The sequence below is a fragment of the Chiloscyllium punctatum genome, chromosome 19, assembly GCF_047496795.1.
Source record: "Chiloscyllium punctatum isolate Juve2018m chromosome 19, sChiPun1.3, whole genome shotgun sequence".
In the NCBI taxonomy this organism is placed as follows: Eukaryota; Metazoa; Chordata; class Chondrichthyes; order Orectolobiformes; family Hemiscylliidae; genus Chiloscyllium; species Chiloscyllium punctatum.
In genome coordinates, this window is record NC_092757.1 from 51348839 (window position 1) to 51367801 (window position 18963).

The following is an 18963-nucleotide window of genomic DNA, read 5'->3' on the forward strand; positions in this document are numbered from 1 at the left end:
TGTATCCCCTTTCCTGGGATGCATCTGTGTCATTAGTTACAAAAGTACAGGAGAAGGTACTAAAGGTCAGACCGGAAAATAGCAGATGTAATGCCTTCATTTAAAAAGCATAAAGACAGAAAGCAGGAAATTGCCAGTCAGTTAACATCTGTCAGAGGGAAAAATGCTACACGTTATTATTGAAGAAGTTACAGTGAGGCCGTTAGATCATTTCAAGTTTATCAGAGGATCAACATGGTTTTGTGAAAGGGAAACCATGTTTAATCAATCTTTTCTTTTTATTCACTCATGGGAAGTGGACATTGCTGGCTGGCCAGCATTTATTGTCCATCCGTTTTCAGCAGCAGTGGGAGTGGTGAGAGCAAGGAGCTGAGTGGGATCGTTCCGATTGTCCTCTGGGAAGGTGAGTGAACGGATTTATTTGAGCAGCGGCTGATTGGTAGAAATGTTTTTTTTCTTTTTTCATATATCTGTTGTTCGATATTATAGTTGGACTAAGTTAAGCTTAAGATGGCAGGAGATCCCAGCCCTGTGTTATGTTCCTCTTGCTCAATGTGGGAGCTCAGGGGACGCGGCTGATGTCCCTGACTCCTTCACGTGCAGGAAGTATGTCCAGCTGCAGCTCTCGTTAGACCGTATGTGGCTCCGGAGCTGCGGATGGACTCACTTTGGAGCATCCGCGATGCTGAGGGGTTGTAGATAGCACGTTTAGCAAATTGGTCACACCGCAGATTAGGATTGTGAGGGAAAAAGGGAATGGGTAACCAAAAGGCAGAGAAAGAGCAGAAGGCAGTGCAGGTGTCCCCTGCAGTCATCTCCCTCCAAAACAGGTATACCATTTTGGAAACCCAGGGCAAAGCAGCAGTAGCCAAGTTCATGGCACTGTGGCTGGCTCTACTGTACAGCAGGGCAGGGAAAAGAATGGAAGGGCTATAGTCATAGGGGATTCAATTGTAAGGGGAGTAGATAGGCGGTTCTGTGGTCGAATACAAGGCTCCCGGATAGTTGTTGCCTCCCAGTGCACGGGCCAGGGATGTCTCAGATCGGCTGCAGAACATTCTGAAAGAGGAGGGTGAACAGCCAGTTGTTGTGGTGCATATAGACACCAGTGATATAGTAAAAGAAAAACGGGGTAAAGTCCTAAAGCAGAATTTAGGGAGTTAGGAGCCAAGTTAAAAAGAAGGACCTCATAGGTAGTAATCTCAGAATTGGTGCCAGAGCCAATGAGGGGAAGAGTTGGCAGGGAGCAGATGATGAACACAAAAGGACAGGTGGTCTGAGGTGCAATTGTTTTAATGCGAGAAGTGTAGTAGGTAAAGCAGATGAGTTTAGGGCTTGGATTATCGCTATTACTGAGACTTGGTCGAGGGAAGGGCATGATTGGCAATTAAATATCCCAGGATATAGATGCTTCAGGCGGGATAGAGAGGGAGGTAAAAGGGGTGGGGGAGTTGCATTACTGTCAGAGAGGGTGTCACAGCTGTGCTGAAGGAAATTGTTCAGGAGGGATCTCCAAGGTTTTGACCTTGTTACACTGAAGGAACGATGATACATTTCCAAGTCAGGATGGTGAGTGACTTGGATGGGAATTTGCAAGGCATAGTGTGTCCATGTATCTGCTGCCCTTGGCCTTCGAGGTGAAACGGCCGTGGGTATGAAAGGTACTGTCTGAGAATTTTTGATGAATTTCTGCAGTGCTGATGCATCACTGGTGGAAGGAGTGAATGTTTGTAGATGTGGTGTCAACCAAGTGGGCTACTTTGTTGTGGATGGTGTCAACCTTCTTGAGTGTTGTTAGAGCTGCCCCCATCCAGGCAAGTGGGGAGTATTCCATTCACACTCTGACTTGTGCCTTGTAGATGATGGACAGGCTTTGGGGAGTCAGGAAGTGAGTTACTTGCCGCAGTATTCCCAGCCTCTGACCTGCTCTTGTAGTCACTGTGTTTATGTGGCGAGTCCAATTGAGTGTCTGGTCAATGGTAACCCCAAGGATGTAGATAATAGAGGATTAAGTGATGGTAACACCACTGAACGTCAAGGGGCAATGTCTCTTGTTGGTGATGGTCATTGCCTGGCATTTGTGTGATTCGAATATTGCTTGTCACTTGTCAGCCAAAGTCTAGATATTGTTCAGATCTTTTTGCATTTGAACATGGACTATTTCAGGCCAAGAATAAAGGGGAACTAATGGATATTCTGTACTTGGAATTCCAGAAGGCATTTGATAAGGTGCCTCATCAAAGGTTATATTGAAGGGGACTGTCAGAGAATGCAGCAGAATATAGATAGATTGGAGAGTTGGGCAGAGAAACGGCAGATGGATTACAATCCATGCAAATGCGAGGTGATGCATTTTGGAAGGTCCAATTCAAGAGCAAATTATACAATAAAAGCCCTGGGGAAAACTGATGTACAGAGAGATCTCTTGCTATAGGTGATTTGTGCATTGGCATAGATAGAAGCTAACAGATAGCACTGAGTTCTCCAATTCTAAATAACCTCCCTTCCCATCCCCCGACTTCATTCCCAGCCCCTCACCCTTCCTTCCATTTCCCCCAGCCACCAACCAGATGTTTTCCTCCCACTAACCAACCAGATTGTACCCTCTACCTGTCTTCAGCTATTCCCACTTCACCACCCTGCCCCTGCCACCCCCTTTATCTGCAGCTCCCCCCACATTTACCCCCAGTCCTGAAGAAGACTTACACCCAAAATGTTGACTTCTCCACCTCCTGATGCTGCCTGGCCTGCTGTGTTCTTCCAGCCTCTTGCCTGTCTAACGGGGAGCAGATAGCAGCCATAAAGAGACCTTTTACAAGCTGCGACTATGTATTGAGTTGCATACCACAGGGATTGGGGCTGGGACCTCAACTGCTTACAATTTGTATCAATGACTTGGATGAAGGGTTGGAAGGTGTGGTTGCCAAAAGTGCTGACGATACAAAGAAATAGAGGACAGCAGACTGTCAAGAGAGTATGGAAAGCTTAAAATAAAGGTAGATTATTTGAATGGGAAAAGATGTAGAAAATGGAGAATGATGTGGGAAAATATGAAATTCTCCATTTTGACAGGAGGAATATAAAGAAGTATATTATCTAAATGATGGGAGATTTCACAATTCTGAGATGCAGAGGGATCTGGGAGTCCTTGTGTATGAATTGTAAAACACTGGTATGCAAGTGCATCAAGTAGTTCATGTAGCTAATAGAATGCAAGCATTAGTTGTGAAGGGAACTTATGCTTCAGTTAAACAGAGCATTGGTGAGACCACAGTTGGGAGCATTGCGTACAGTACTGGTCTTACTTAAGGAAAGATGTGCATTTGTTGAAAACAGTTCAGAGCAAGGTTATCAAACAAATATCTGAAATGGGAAAGGTTGGACAGGCTGGGCTTATACCGACTGGAGTTAAAATGCGACTTGATTGAAGCATTAAATTCTGAGGGCCTTGCACAAGCTGGATGTGGAGAATATCGTTCCTGTTGAGGCAGGATCTAGAATAAGGGGCACTGTTTAAAAATATGGTGGCAACCATTTAAAACAGAGATGGGACAATTTTTTTCTCACAGAGCATCAAGAGTCCTTGAATATTTTAAGGCACAGGTTGTTGGATTTTTAAGCTCAGGGGTGAAGGGGCAAGAGATATCGGTAAGATTGTGGATTTGAGGTTAAATTCAGATGGGCATGATCTTATTGAAGATGAGCAGGTTCAAAGAGGGAGTGCAGGGCCTGCTCCTCGGATGCTGCCTGACTTGCTGTGCTTTTCCAGCACCACTCTAATCTAGACGCTGGTTTCCAGCATCTGCAAGTCCTTGGTTTTACCTAAGAGAAAAGGGGTGCTGATTGGCAAGTCGACACTGATTGGCTAAGATATTGCCATGGAGAATGCGATTTGGAAGCAGAGGGTTTCCTCATGCTTCTGGATAATTCATAACAAGTGTAAAGCTTCAACATCTTTGTTTTGTTTGTGGGGAATGTGTCCCCACCACTTCAAGTTAAACATGTTGTTATAAGCAAGACAAGCTCTCGAAGGTAGGTTGGTTATGTAGCTAATAGCACACTTGTGGTGGCTCAGCAAATGATTTCCAATTGCAAAATTGCATTTAACAAGAGATGTCTTGTTTGGGTTTTGCAAGTGTGGGCTGGTTGAGTAAGGTCTCTGCCTATTCACAAACCACCAGAGAGTCATGTTATTTAATTTGATCAGGCAATCATGCAAAGTAATACATAAATCATGGCCCAATATTTATTCTCAGTGCAATAATTAGATGGAGTGCTATGGAAAGCACAGCATGAAGGGCATGTTTGTTGTTTACTAAGGGGTTCCTTTGTCTTTTACGTTGAGGTTCCCTTTAATATCACAACCCCCCCCCAGGGAAACTCATCCCGATGTTTGAACACTTTGAGACAAAACAAGATAATACTCCATTTGTAAGCTAACGTACCACAACCCTCTTCGTCACTTCCATTCCAGCAGTCTTTGACACCATCACAGAATGCATTGGTTTTACCAGTACAGTATCCATTGTCACATATTAGCATGTTATCATGGCACCATATGACTGCAAGCAAGCAGATGAGACAGAGGATTGGCTTATGGTTTAAACAGTCATGGTTTTAAACTTCAAAACAGTTCTTTTGTATTTGTGGCTAATTATTGTTTGCTTTCCAATTTTAAGGCAAAGACTCTATCTTTATGTTCAACTGCACATTGTTAACAGAGATCAGGTTCAGCAATAGAGTCATCGAGATGTACAGCACGTGGACAGACCAACTCGTCCATGCCGACCAGAAACCCAACCCAATCTAGTCCCACCTGCCAGCACCCAGCCTATATCCCTCTAAACCCTTCCTATTCATATACCCATCCAGATGCCTTTTAAATGTTGCAATTGTACCAGTCTCCACCACATCCTCTGGCAGCTCATTCCATACACAAACCAACCTTCTGTGTGAAAAAGTTGCCCCTTAGGTCTCTTTTATATCTTTCCCCTCTCACCCTAAACCTATGCCCTCGAGTTCTAGACTCCCCCACGCTAGAGAAAAGATCGAGTACTTATCATATCTATGCCCCCCATGATTTTATAAACCTCTATAAGGTCACCCCTCAACCTCCGACTCCCCAGGTAAAACAGCCCCAGCCTGTTCAGCCTCTCCCTGTAGCTCAAACCCTCCAACCCTGGCAACATCCTTGTAAATCTTTTCTGAATCCTTTCAAGTTTCACAACATCCTTCCAATAGGAAGGAGACCATAGTTGCATGCAATATTTCAAAAGTGGCTTTACCAATGTCCTATACAGCCAGAACATGACCTCCCAAAGACTGTACTATTTCCTTTACAATAAAGAAAAGCAGACCAAACGCCTTCTTCACTATCCTATCTACCTGCAACTCCACTTTCAAGGAGCTTTGAACCTGCACTCCAAGGTCTCTTTGTTCAGCAACACTCCCTAGGACTTTACCATTAAGTGTATAAGTCCTGCTAAGATTTGCTTTCCCAAAATGCAGCACCTCACGTTTATCTAAATTAAACTCCATTTGCCACTTCTCAGCCCATTGGCCCATCTGATCAAGATCCTGTTGTAATCTGAGGTAACCTTCTTCGCTGTCCACTACACCTCAAAGTTTGGTGTCATTTGCAAACTTACTAACTGTACCTCTTATGCCCACATCCAAATCATTTATGTAAATGACAAAAAATAGAGGACCCAGCACTGATCCTTGTGGCACTCCCCTGGTCACAGGCCACCAGTCTGAGAAACAACCCTCCACCACCACCCTCTGTCTTCTACCTTTGAGCCAGTTCTGTATCCAAATGGCTAGCTCTCCCTGTATTCCATCAGATCTAACCTTGCTAACCAGTCTCCCACGGGGAACCTTGTCGAATGCCTTACTGAAGTCCATGTAGATCATGTCTACCACCCTACCTTGATAAATCCTCTTTGGTACTTCTTCAAAAAACTCAAACAAGTTTGTGAGACATGATTTCCCATGCATAAAGCCATGTTAACCATCCCTAATCGGTCCTTGCCTTTCTAAATACATGTACATCCTGTCCCTCAGGATTCCCTCCAACAACTTGCCCCACCAATGACATCAGGCTCACTGGTCTATAATTCCCTGGTTTGTCCTTACCACCCTTCTTAAACAGTGGCACCACGTTAGCCAAACTCCAGTCTTCCAGCATCTCACCTGTGACTATCGATGATACAAATATCTCAGCAATGGGCCCAGCAATCACTTCCCTAGCTTCCTACAGAGTTCTAGGGTACACCTTTGGATTCTCCTTAACTCTATTTGCCAAAACTATCTCATGTCCCCTTTTCGCCCTCCTGATTTCTCTCTTAAGTATACTCCTACCATCTTTATACTCTTCTAAGGATTCACTTGATCTATCCTGTCTATACCTGACATATGCTTCCATCTTTTTCTTAACCAAACCCTCAATTTCTTTAGTCATCCAGCATTCCCTATACCTACCAGCCTTTCCTTTCACCCTGACAGGAATATACTCTCTCTGGATTCTTGTATTCTCATTTTTGAAGGCTTTCCATTTTACAGCCATTCCTTTACCTGGGAATATAAGTCCCCAGTCAGCTTTCGAAAGTTCTTGCCTCATACCGTCAAAATTAGCCTTCCTTCAATTTAGAACTTCAACTTTTAGATCTGGTCTATCCATTTCCATCACTATTTTAAAATTAATAGAATTATGGTCACTGGCCCCAAAGTGCTCCCCCACTGACACCTCAGTCACTTGCCCTGCCTTAGGTCAAGTTTTGCACCTTCTCTAGTGGGTACATCAACATACTGAATCAGAAAATTTTCTTGTACAAACTTAACAAATTCATCTCCATATAAACCTCTATGCTGGGTCCTCTACTTTTTGTCACTTACATAAATGATTTGGATGTAAGCATAAGAGGTACAGTTAGTAAGTTTGCAGATGACACCAAAATTGGAAGTGTAGTGGACAGCGATGAGGGTTACCTCAGATTACAGCAGGATCTGGACCAGATGGGCCAATGGACTGAGAAGTGGCAGATGGAGTTTAATTCAGATAAATGCGAGGTGCTGCATTTTGGGAAAGCAAATCTTAGCAGGACTTATACACTTAATAGTAAGGTCCTAGGGAGTGTTGCTCAACAAAGAGACCTTGGAGTGCAGGTTCATAGCTCCTTGAAAGTGGAGATAGGATAGTGAAGAAGGCATTTGGTATGCTTTCCTTTATTGGTCAGAGTATTGATTACAGGAGTTGGGAGGTCATGTTGCAGCTATACAGGACATTGGTTAGGCCACTGTTGGAATATTGCGTGCAAATCTGGTGTCCTTCCTATCAGAAAGATGTTGCGAAACTTGAAAGGGTTCAGAAAAGATTTACAAAGATGTTGCCAGGGTTGGAGGATTTGAGCTATATTGAGAGGCTGAACAGGCTGGGGCTGTTTTCCCTGGAGTGTCGGAGGCTGAGGGGTGACCTTATAGAGGTTTACAAAATTATGAGGGGCATGGATAGGATAAATAGGCAAAGTCTTTTCCCTGGGGTTGGGGAATCCAGAACTAGAGGGCATAGGTTTAGGGTGAGAGGGGAAAGATATAAAAGAGACCTAAGGGGCAGCTTTTTCATGCAGAGGGTGGTACGTGTATGGAATGAGCTGCCAGAGGAAGTGGTGGAGGCTAGTACAATTGCAACATTTAAGAGACATTGGATGGGTATATGAATAGGAAGGGTTTGGAGGGATATGGGCTGGGTGGGACTAGATTGGGTTGGGATATCTGGTCGGCATGGATGGGTTGGACCAAGGGGTCTGTTTCCATGCTGTACATCTCTATGACTCTATGACTCTAAACTCTTGACACTAATGCAGCCCCATTAATGTTTGGAAAGTTAAAACCCCCCACCATAACCACTCTATTATTCTTACAGATAACTGAGATCTCCTTACAAATTTGTTTCTCAACTTCCCGCTGACTATTTGGGAGTCTAATAAGATAATCCCTTTCTTATTTCTCAGTTCCACCCAACTAACTTCTCTGGATGTATTTCCAGAAATATCGTCCCTCAGTACAGCTGTAATGCTATCCCTTTTCAAAAATGCCACTTATCCTCCTCTCTTGCCTCCCTTTCTATCCTTCCTGTAGAATTTATATCCTGGAACATTAAGCTGCCAGTCCTGCCTATCCCTGAGCCATGTTTCTGTAATTGATATGATATCCCAGTTCCATGTTCCTAATCATGCCCTGAGTTCATCTGCCTTCCCTGTTTGGCCTCTTGCATTGAACTAAATGTAGTTGAATTTATCAATCATACCTTGTTCTCTGCTTTGTCTCTGCCTGCCCTTACTGTTTGACTCGCCTTTGTTCTCGACTGTACCAGTCTCAGATTGATCTCTTTCCTCACTATCTCCCTGGGTCCCACCCCCCACCTTTCTAGTTTAAATCCTCTCGAGCAGCTCGAGCAAATCTCCCTGCCCGTATATTAGTCCCCATCCAATGTAGGTGCAATCCGTCCTTCTTGTACAGATCACTTCTACCCCAGAAGAGATTCCAATGATCCATACACTATACACCAGCTCCTCAGCCATGCATTAATCTGCGCTATCCTCCTATTCCTTTGCTTAATGAGGATGGTGTTGCAGCTTATTAATTTTAAAAACATTTCTTCTCAAGGTTCAGCTCAATTGCAAGACTGGTATTTATTGTCCATTCCTGGTTGACCTTGAGAAAGGATTGTGGGCCTTCTTGAATCACTGCAGTTCATGTGGTGTAGGTGTTAATGGCTGTTTGACAATAGGGAAACTTGATATTCAGTGGAAGTCCAATATACTGAGAATTTTTTTAAAAATCCACATAATTTGTGTTTTTTAAAACATGCTTCATGTGGCTTCTAGAAAGTCTTCCCCATCTTGGATTATTGAACGTGCTCCTCTTTAGGGTTAGAATGGAAAATGACTTTAATTTGACTCGTTGGGTGAGAGTTGGGCAGAGTAGCAGTTGTACAATTGGAGTATCGCACTTGATAACCACTCTGCTTGCACACAATCCAAATCCTTCCAACTTCCAAAACTAGGAAGCTATTACAGCATTATAATCACTGCAATGTTTACCTTTTAACTTTGTTCATTCTTTCTACCTTGTTCTTAAGATTCTCTACCTAGGTGGTCTTTACGTAGGCGACATTAGACACTTTTCACTGTACTTTTGTGCTTGAGTACAGGTGACAATAAAATCAAATCCAACATTAAATGTGGCTTTGCTCAGGGCAAATGCAATGATAATGCCAGTACTACATGTACAAACACTGCATACTAATCATGAGTAAAAGTTTTAAATAGCTAAATCCAAGTGATATACAAATCAAATGGATTCTGTTGCAGTATCATGCATCAGCCTGGAAAGAGATAAAGCCAACACAGTTCTCGTTTGATTGACTGAGAGGTTCCACCATAGTGTGTTCCAGCTCAAACACTGTTTCATTTTTCATTGTTATATTGGACTTCCATCAAAGTCATGAAGGTGCATGACTTGGAGAGGAACATGCAAATCATGCTGTCCATAAGCATCTGCAGAGCTTCACCTTCGACATGGTAGAAGTTAAGGGTTTGGAAGATGCTACTGAAGAAATCCTGGCAGCTTGCCTTCGTGCATCCTGCAGGTGGTATACATAACAGTCAAGATGTATCGGGGTGGAGGCGATGATTACTTAGGTTACGTAGAGAGTGCTCAGAATGGTGGAAAAATACCACAGTGGCATCCAGGAAATTCAGTCAAAGATGCAAGCCAAAGGCAGCTAGAGGGAGTACAAAGAAACAAAGAAATGTCCCTCAAAAATATGGAAAGTGCTTGAACATCAGCTGCAGATAAGAGCCAGTTTTAGAATTTATAAGTTAGAACTGACATTCAACAACCATTAGCCACAGGAATTAAAAGATCAATTTGTCAGTCGATGCTGGAATCAATGTGAACTTTCAAAGACTGAACCATTCGAGTAGATAATCAAGTTGGTGATTGCCTCAACACCTATTGGAGCGTTTCAATAGGACCACTTAGAAAAATGTAAAGGTCACAGCATAGATTCACTTGTAGTAGATGGCAGAAAACATAAAGATATTGTAGCTGGGTGCCAGCACCTGTAACTACCGGGAGCTGCAAATGGCATCAGCATTATTTGGTAATCAGGTCATAAAAAGCAAGCAAGCTACATATGGCCAGTGTAGTCTGTCACCTGAGTAGGAAGCTATCCTCTATTCCAAAATCTGTGTAAGGTGTGTGGTACTAAATGGCACTGGGCCAATGGAGAAAGTCTATCCCCATATACACCATCAGAGGGTACAACCAGGAGAAACCAAACAGACACAGCAGGATACCAACAGAGCACACCATAGACCTGCCTAGATGAAAGTCAATTCACAAAGTTCACATCAAGACATACCTAAGTCTAGACCCAGAACAGAACAGCAGAGGACAAACACGCTTTTCACACTCTGAATGTAACATGTTGTCTCAACAAAATGACGCAACAAGATGTTTTTACCACAAATCAACATTTGCTCAAAGAAAACTTGTCGGAGCTCAGTCAAGACTGAATCTGAAATATCCTAGCAGTCCAAATTCCAAGGAACATTGACTAGAATTGTTAGAACTTCATGGTACAACCAGCAACCACTAAATTAACTGCAATGGGTCACAATGGGACACCCATCCTTTGCATTTGTATGCTAATAATGCAATGCAGCTATGGGATTTGCCAAGGACATTACAAATATTTCACCTAGTTCACACATGTGGACCAGCAGTGGAAGAACTACCAACATGTACAGGCCAGGGGTCAGTTAGCTCATTTGGCCAGACAGCCAGTTTGCAATGCAGAGTGATGCCAACATCGTGGGTCCAATGTTCCCACCAGCTGAGATTACCAAAATAAATTTTCCTCCTCAACTTCTTCCTTCATCTGAGGCATGGTGACTGTCAGGTTAAACCACCACCAGTTGTCTCTGTGTAATGAGAGCGGAGGTCTGGTAGGACTATGGTGACTTCACTTCACAGTTCTCAACATTGCAACTGTCCATGAGATCAGCAAAGTACCCATGGCAGCAGGAGAGACCAAGAATACTGGCAGTCAGTCAAGAATTTATAATTGTTCAGGCTTAATGTCATGAGAAATTTTGAAGACAATGCCATATTACAGTGTAGAGAACTTGCGATCCCATTAACCAATCCTCCCGGAAAGCACAGTGCTCAAATACAAGGGATGCACAGTGTGAGCTGGATGACATGGAAGCAAGACTAATATTCACCATGTTGATCACAACTCCAACTGACGTAATTCTATTATGTGTGGACTGAAGCATAACGGTGAAATCAGGGGAGATCCCAACATGAAACACACTCTCTAAAAAGATGCTCACATAAGATTCCTACACGAGAAGAGTTGAACCCAAGTTCACAGGAGCCAAATTCTTCTGAGCTGGGTATTCATCGGTACACTTAACCAAGAAATTTCAGGAAGTCATGATTTATCAAACACCATTTGGAAGATATTTCCTCAAGAGACTATCATTCAGTTTATTATCTATTAGTCATGATTGCTCCCCATAGCACATGGACAGAATGACTGAAAAAATCTTTTAGGGAACTGAACAACATGAACTACAATGACAGAAATCTGGAGGAATCATATGAGAAGTCCAGCGAGGTCTTTCTTGACATAGAGAACAAATGGCTCCATTTCCCAACTCAGTTTCAGAATTAAGATGAAATTCTCACTGGGCAGTGGCATGTTGCCTGTTCATGGGGATTGTTGCTTCTTAACACCCTCATTAAATGCACACTTTGCCTCATTGATATGAAGTTCCCATTGTAACACTGGCTGTGAGGAAAACCAACTCAGAAAGTTCTCAACTTAAAAGTCTCAGTAGCTGCCTGGCCATTACATCCTCCATCTTGGATACCCAACACTCAGGAACACTCCACAGGCATGATACCTACATCCACGGAGGTTGCCATCTGACATCTGCCGACCTCTCAGAACTCCCAAGGCACATCACTGATCCATTTGCAGGATGATTCTGCATGTTAGAGCTGTGTTCAAGGCACACCAGCAACTAGCATTGTAATCTGCTGCAAGGCAACATAGTTTACAGTCTGGACCAAACTGAATCTCCCAGCTACTGCTGTTCTCCAGGGAGCTAGGGAGGTGATTATAAAGCAGGGCCTCAGAGGTTGTAACCTCTTGGATTTCTCCCAGTGCATTGTGCTGATTAGATTAGGAACAGGCAGATAGAACTGGATGAATGTGTGGCTAAGTAGTTGGGAGGCGTTAAGATTCCTGGATTGCTGGGACCACTTCTGAGGAAGGTGGGAACTGTACAAATCTGAAATGTTACGCCTGAACTAGAAAGGGGCCAAATCCTGTGTGGGAGTTTACTAGTGTGATTGGTTGGGGGGTTAAGTTAATTTTGCAAGGGGATAGCATTCAGAACTGAGAAGATTTGTAGCTCAGGTTGATGATAAATTCTCTAAGTTAGCTCGCTGAGCTTGCAAGTTTGTTTTTAGATGTTTCGTCACCATGACTAGGTAACATCGTTAGTGAGAGTCTCTGGTGAAGCGCTGGTGGTATGTCCCACCTCTCTATTTATAGGTCTTGTTTTCTTAAGGTGGATGATGTCATTTCCGGTTCTTTTTTCCAAGGGAAGGTAGGTAGGATCTAAGTCGATGTGCTTATTGATGGAGTTCTGGTTAGAACGCCAAGTCTCTAAGAACTCTCATGCATGTCTTTTCTTTGCCTGTCCCAGGATGTGTATGTTATCCCAGACAAAGTGGTGTCCTTTGTCTGTATGTATGGAAACTAGTGAGAGTGGGACATGTCTTTTGGTGGCCAGTTGGTGTTCATGTATCCTAGTGGCAAATTTCCTGCTAGTTTGTCTAATATAGTGTTTTTAACAGTTCTTGCATGGTATCTTTGTAAAATACCATGCAAGAACTGTAAAAAAACACTACATCAGACAAACAAGCAAGAAACTTGCCACTAGGATACATGAACACCAACTGGCCACCAAAAGACACGACCCACTCTCACTAGTTTCCATACATACAGACAAAGGACACCACTTTGACTGGGACAACACACACATCCTAGGACAGGCAAAGCAAAGACACACATGAGAATTCTTAGAGGCATGGCGTTCTAACCAGAACTCCATCAATAAGCACATCGACTTAAATCCTACCTACCTTCCTTTGGAAAAAAGAACCGGAAATGACATCATCCACCTTAAGAAACCAAGACCTGTAAATAGAGAGGTGGGACATACCACTAGCGCTTCACCAGAGACTCTCACTGATGATGTTACCGAGAATAGGTGACGAAAGGTCTGAAAACAAACCTTCAAGCTCAGCAAGCTAACTTACAGAACTTATTCAGAATGGAGATATAGTCAGGGGCAATGCACAGACAAGTATAGAAGAACCAAGTCAACCATGAAGGCAATGTGAATATAGTTATGGCAAAAGACTGATGGCCGAAAGTTGTTTATGTGTCTGGAAGCCTTTGTCCAGTGGCATACCACAGAGTTTAGTGCTGGGCCCTTTGCTGGTTGTGGTCTAGTCACAAATTTTGGAAATACGTTTAGTAAGTTCACATTGAGATTAATGGTGTGGTAAATAAAGAGATGGAAAGCTTTAGCTTTAGGACAATATAGACAGCTGGTCAGATGGGCAGAACAATGGCAAATGGAATTTGATCCTGAAAATGTGAGGCAGTGCCATTTTGGAAGGACTAACAATGAATGGTAGGATCCAAGGATGAATAGAAGATCACAGGGACCTTGTTGTATATATCCATAGGTCCTTGCAAGTCACCGGACAGATGAATAATGTGGTTAATGTAATACTTGCCTTGGGTCGAGGCATTAAATACAAGAGCATGAGGCTATAATGGAGCCTTTAAGACATTATTTAGATCCAAAGTTGGAGCATTATATTCAATTTTGATCACACAACAGAAAGGATGTGATTACACCAGAGACCGTGAAGAAGAGATTCACCAAGAAGTTGCCTGGGCTGGCACGGTTCAGTTATGAAGAGAAACAAGATAGGCTGAGATTGTTTTCCTGAGAGCAAAAAAGGAAAAGGGGAGACTGATTGAGGTGTACAAAAGTATAAGGTGCAGAGATAGTGTTGACAGGAAGGAATACTTCCACTTAATGGAGAGATCAATAACCAGAGAACTGAGATTTAAGATAAGGGACAGGAGGTTTGGAGGGGATTTAAGGGAAAAGTTGGCAATGTGGAAAGGTAACATTGAAGCGTGGCTTGATATGAGAAAAGATCAGCCAAAACTCTCTGATGCTTCTGGACATACAGAGAGCAGCCTTCTATCCTGTGAAGTGTTACCTCTATATGGACTTCAGTAAGGTGTTCGACAAGGTTCCCGTGGGAGACTAGTTAGCAAGGTTAGGTCTCACGGAATACAGGAAGAACTAGCTATTTGGATACAGAACTGGCTCAAAGGTAGAAGACAGAGGGTGGTGGTGGAGGGTTGTTTCTCAGACTAGAGGCCTGTGACCAGTGGAGTGCCACAAGGATCTGTGCTGGGTCTCTACTTTTTTGTCATTTACATAAATTATTTGGATGTGGGCATAAGAGATACAGTTAAAATTTGCAGATGACACCAAAATTGGAGGTGTAGTGGACAGCAAAGAAGGTTACCTCAGATTACAACAGGATCTTGATCAGATGGGCCAATGGGCTGAGAAGTGGCAGATGGAGTTTAACTCGGATAAATGCGAGGTGCTGCATTTTGGGAAAGTAAATCTTAGCAGGACTTATACACTTCATGGTAAGGTCCTAGGGAGTGTTGCTGAACAAAGAGACCTTGGAGTGCAGGTTCATAGCTCCTTGAAAGTGGAGTCGCAGTTAGATAGGATAGTGAAGAAGGCGTTTGGTATGCTTTCTTTTATTGGTCAGAGTATTGAGTATAGGAGGTGGGAGGTCATGTTGTGGCTGTACAGGACATTGGTTAGGCCATTATTGGAATATTACGTGCAATTCTGGTCTCCTTCCTATCGGAAAGATGTTGTGAAGCTTGAAAGGGTTCAGAAAAGATTTACAAGGATGTTGTCAGAGTTGGAGGATCTGAGCTACAGGGAGAGGCTGAACAGGCTGGGGCTGTTTTCCCTGGAGCATCGGAGGCTAAAGGGTGACCTTATAGAGGCTTACAAAATTATGAGGGGCATGGATAGGATAAATAGACAAAGTCTTTTCCTTGGGGTTGAGGAGTCCAAAACTAGAGGGCATAGGTTTAGGGTGAGAGGGGAAAGATATGAAAGGGACCTAAGGGGCAACCTTTTCACACAGAGGGTGGTACGTGTATGGAATGAGCTGCCAGAGGAAGTGGTGGAGGCTGGTACAATTGCAACATTTAAAAGGCATTTGGATGGGTATATGAATAGGAAGGGTTTGGAGGGATATGGGCTGGGTGCTGGCAGGTAGGACTAGATTGGGTTGGGATATCTGGTCGGCATGGACGGGTTGGACCGAAGGGTCTGTTTCCATGCTGTACATCGGTATGACTCTGTGACTCTAAGTATTTATGCCCCAAGCTGTGCACCAGGACAAACTGTCACAGTTACATCAAGGTCATGTGCAAACGGTGGCTTATCAAGCAGCAGCAGTGGTTAGCACTGCTGTCTCACAGCATCTGGATCTGGGTTCAATTCCAGCCTCGGGTCACTGTCTGCGTGGAGTTTGCACATTCTCCCCCTGTCTGTGTGGGTTACCTCCGGGTGCTCCAGTTTCCTCCCACAATCCAAAGATGCGCAGGTTAGGTGCATTGCTCATGCTAAATTGCCCATAGTGTTCAGGAATGTGTAGGTTAGGTGCATTAGTTAGGGAAATCTAGAGCAGAAGGGTAGGGGAATGAAGCTGGGTGGGATACTTTTCGGAGGGTTGGTGTAGACTTGTTGGGCCAAATGGCCTGTTTGCATACTGTAGGGATTCTATGACATATGGCCATTGCTTGGATAAGATGTTAAGAATGTGATCCAGTCCATTATTCAGGAATTAACAGTAATGTTGACAAGTGTCAGGCATGCTGATTCACCAGCTACAACAATATAGAGAACTTCTGCACCTGCACAGTCTCACAGTACAAATTCAGTCCGATAGTGCAAAATTACCACTGACCAAAGATTAACATGATTTTAATTTGGTCACTATTTATTTCTCCAAATTTCCAAATGTCAGGAAGATATAAAAACACTTAAAAGTCCTCTGTGGCATACACATTGTCTGCCATAGCCAGTCAGGTCAGCAGACTGGCTGCAGTGTATGAGCAGAACTTTTAGGGGCATGTGTACCAGTGGAATATAAACCATGCAGCATCCTCACCCATTTACCCTGGATCAAATGTTCTCACTGAGCGGATGGTACACACTGTTATATCATTCCTTCTGCTGGGCAGGACAACAAAACAAGATTTCTACGTAATCGTTACTCCTTACAGCCACACCTTTGGATATAGGGTTATTATCAGCACAGATCAAGTTCAGAAGACAAGCAAGAATGATTTCCCCATGACCCTATCCAAATTCTCTGACATGCTGGAAATACTTCTCAACCAAAGAGGAAAGGTGAAGATGGTGCATCAGCAAAACTGCATCAGCTAGATGGTGAACAAAATTTCAGAGTCACACAGCCTACAATGGGAGCATGCTTAACCACAGAAGTACGCAAAGCCAAGTCCTGCCCAGGTCTTACAACATCAGATGGAGCAATACTGAGGTGAGGGAAATGTATATTGCATTTGTTGCGCACAGCAAGCACGAAAGAACACCCAGGCAACCACAGAACTCCAGAAAAACAATCAACACACCAACATCAAATCAAGAACAGCCAGTGACAAAATCCAGAAAAAAAACCTTCCAGAAGGTTACACCACAGCAAGATCTGGAAGAGCTGTTAACCATACATGGATGTTTATACTTGTACACCATAAATTTTCATTACCTCTGAACTTATAAATTTTGCAAACTCTATTACTGAACAATTAAATTCACTATTTCCAAATGCTTATGTACTTTCACTTGTGGTACATTGGGGCTATTTTTGAGTAAAAGGGGATGATGTACTATCATTTTAAGAGTAATTTTACTTTATGAAGGTAAACATGCAGATAAGCTAAGTACCTGGATGTTATCACATAAACAGGAACACTGCACTGCAGCACCCTAGGCAAAGGATGTGTTTAGAGATTACTCTATCATGTTTGTATTAGTTTAGCTGTAAATAAACCCATCAAAAATCTTCAAGGAATCCATGCACTTCATTTGCATGCCATTTAGATATCTCAAGTAATCCCAGCCAAGAATTCCCTGGATGCTGTTCCCACCTGCTTCACCTCCCCAGAAATCCCAATTAGCTGCCAAAACCTTTCCAATGTACTTCCATACGGCAACAGGTGGAAGGAATTTCTTGGCCATTGGCAAGCCATTTCTGTCAAGAGACGAGAGCCAGTAAAAATAAGACTTACTTGTGCTGTTGAGGTCTACCGTTAACTGTTCAGAATCAGACAACTTTACGGTTCCCAATCCTTGCTGCAATATTTCAGTCATTTGCTTTTCCTGGTTAATTACACTACATAAGAACTGCATCATGAATCGGATAGCTGAGTAGACATTGCTGCATAAGGAGAAATAGATACATGAGGGAATTATTTGGTCAAGCATTTGGAAACAATGGGCTCGTTGATCACAATTTGAAACCTAAAGACTTGCCTCATTAGAAAGGAGTGAGAATCAGGTGTAGAAAAAGGAGGTAACATCAGCTTTGTCCAGTTTTTAAGTGGACAGTCTTAACATTTGTAAAACTTACGCCAAGATTTTAAGTCCATTTTCCCCACTCACTTTTATAGAGTCATAGAGATGTACAGCATGGAAACAGACCCTTCGGTCCAAACCCTCCATGCCAACCAGATATTTTAATCCGTTCTAGTCCCACCAACCCATATTCCTCCAAACCGTTATATCTGCAATTTTGAGTTTCCACCTTCCAGATTTCCCAGAATTTCACATGATCATTATCCTAATTCTCTTTCCCACATTCAGAATTTCCTCAGCTCCATTACTTCAATAGTCCAGGGATCAAATTCAAAGATCTTTTGTTTTGTTTTCAAATGCCATCAGTGTATTACATAATCACTAACCTGGGGGCTCCGAAGATGTCATGCACCCATTGATGGTTCACTGCAGCAGAGGATGGAAGTCAAATGCCTATTGCTTGACACAGCCAATTAGTTTAGAGCTCCGGAGCAGAAATTCAGGGGCAGCGCTAGCTTGGTGAAGCTAACTATTTGTGAAAAGCTGGAGTCACACCTGTAGGTAAGGCCTGAAGTCCAGTTTCCAAGAATCCAAGGGAGCATCGTCCCAAGAGAGAAAGGCAGACCACTAGATCATGAGCAATTCTTGAGGCAGTCCGTAATGGGGCAGCTTTTAAGGGAGTTTCAAGACCAGAATATCAAAAATGAAACATTGATAGGATTTGGTGGCCCAGGGTGTCATTAACAGGGTGTCTGGAGGGGGTGGCTGAGAAGTCTGTCTTGATCTCAATTTAGAAGAGAAAATGCTGGAAAATCTCAGCAGGTCTGGCAGCATCTGTAAGGAGAGAAAAGAGCTAACGTTTCAAGTCTAACTGACCCTTTGTCAAAGCTTTGACAAAGGGTCAGTTAGACTCGAAACGTCAGCTCTTTTTTCTCCTTACGGATGCTGCGAGACCTGCTGAGATTTTCCAGCATTTTCTCTTTTGGTTTCAGATTCCAGCATCTGCAGTAATTTGCTTTTATTTTGATCTCAATTTATTTTTGCTGAGTATTGTCATTCAATTGTAGCTTGCCTGTTACCCATATTTGCCTTATTTTCATTTTGGGATGTTGGAATATAAGTCACATATGTACAGTTTAAAGCTTTTCTCGTC

General features: G+C 43.1%; 1 protein-coding gene across 1 annotated transcript in view; it reads left to right on the top strand.

The window, feature by feature from the left end:
- The first annotated feature begins 273 nt into the window (after window positions 1–273).
- LOC140491339 (NADPH--cytochrome P450 reductase-like) overlaps window positions 274–18963 on the top strand; it is a 143171-nt gene continuing 124481 nt past the window's right edge. Inside the window, exon 1 of the mRNA XM_072589374.1 lies at window positions 274–403. Within this exon, the coding sequence (XP_072445475.1) occupies window positions 289–403 (115 nt within the window). The 5' untranslated portion in view covers window positions 274–288. The remainder of the gene's footprint in view (window positions 404–18963) is intronic.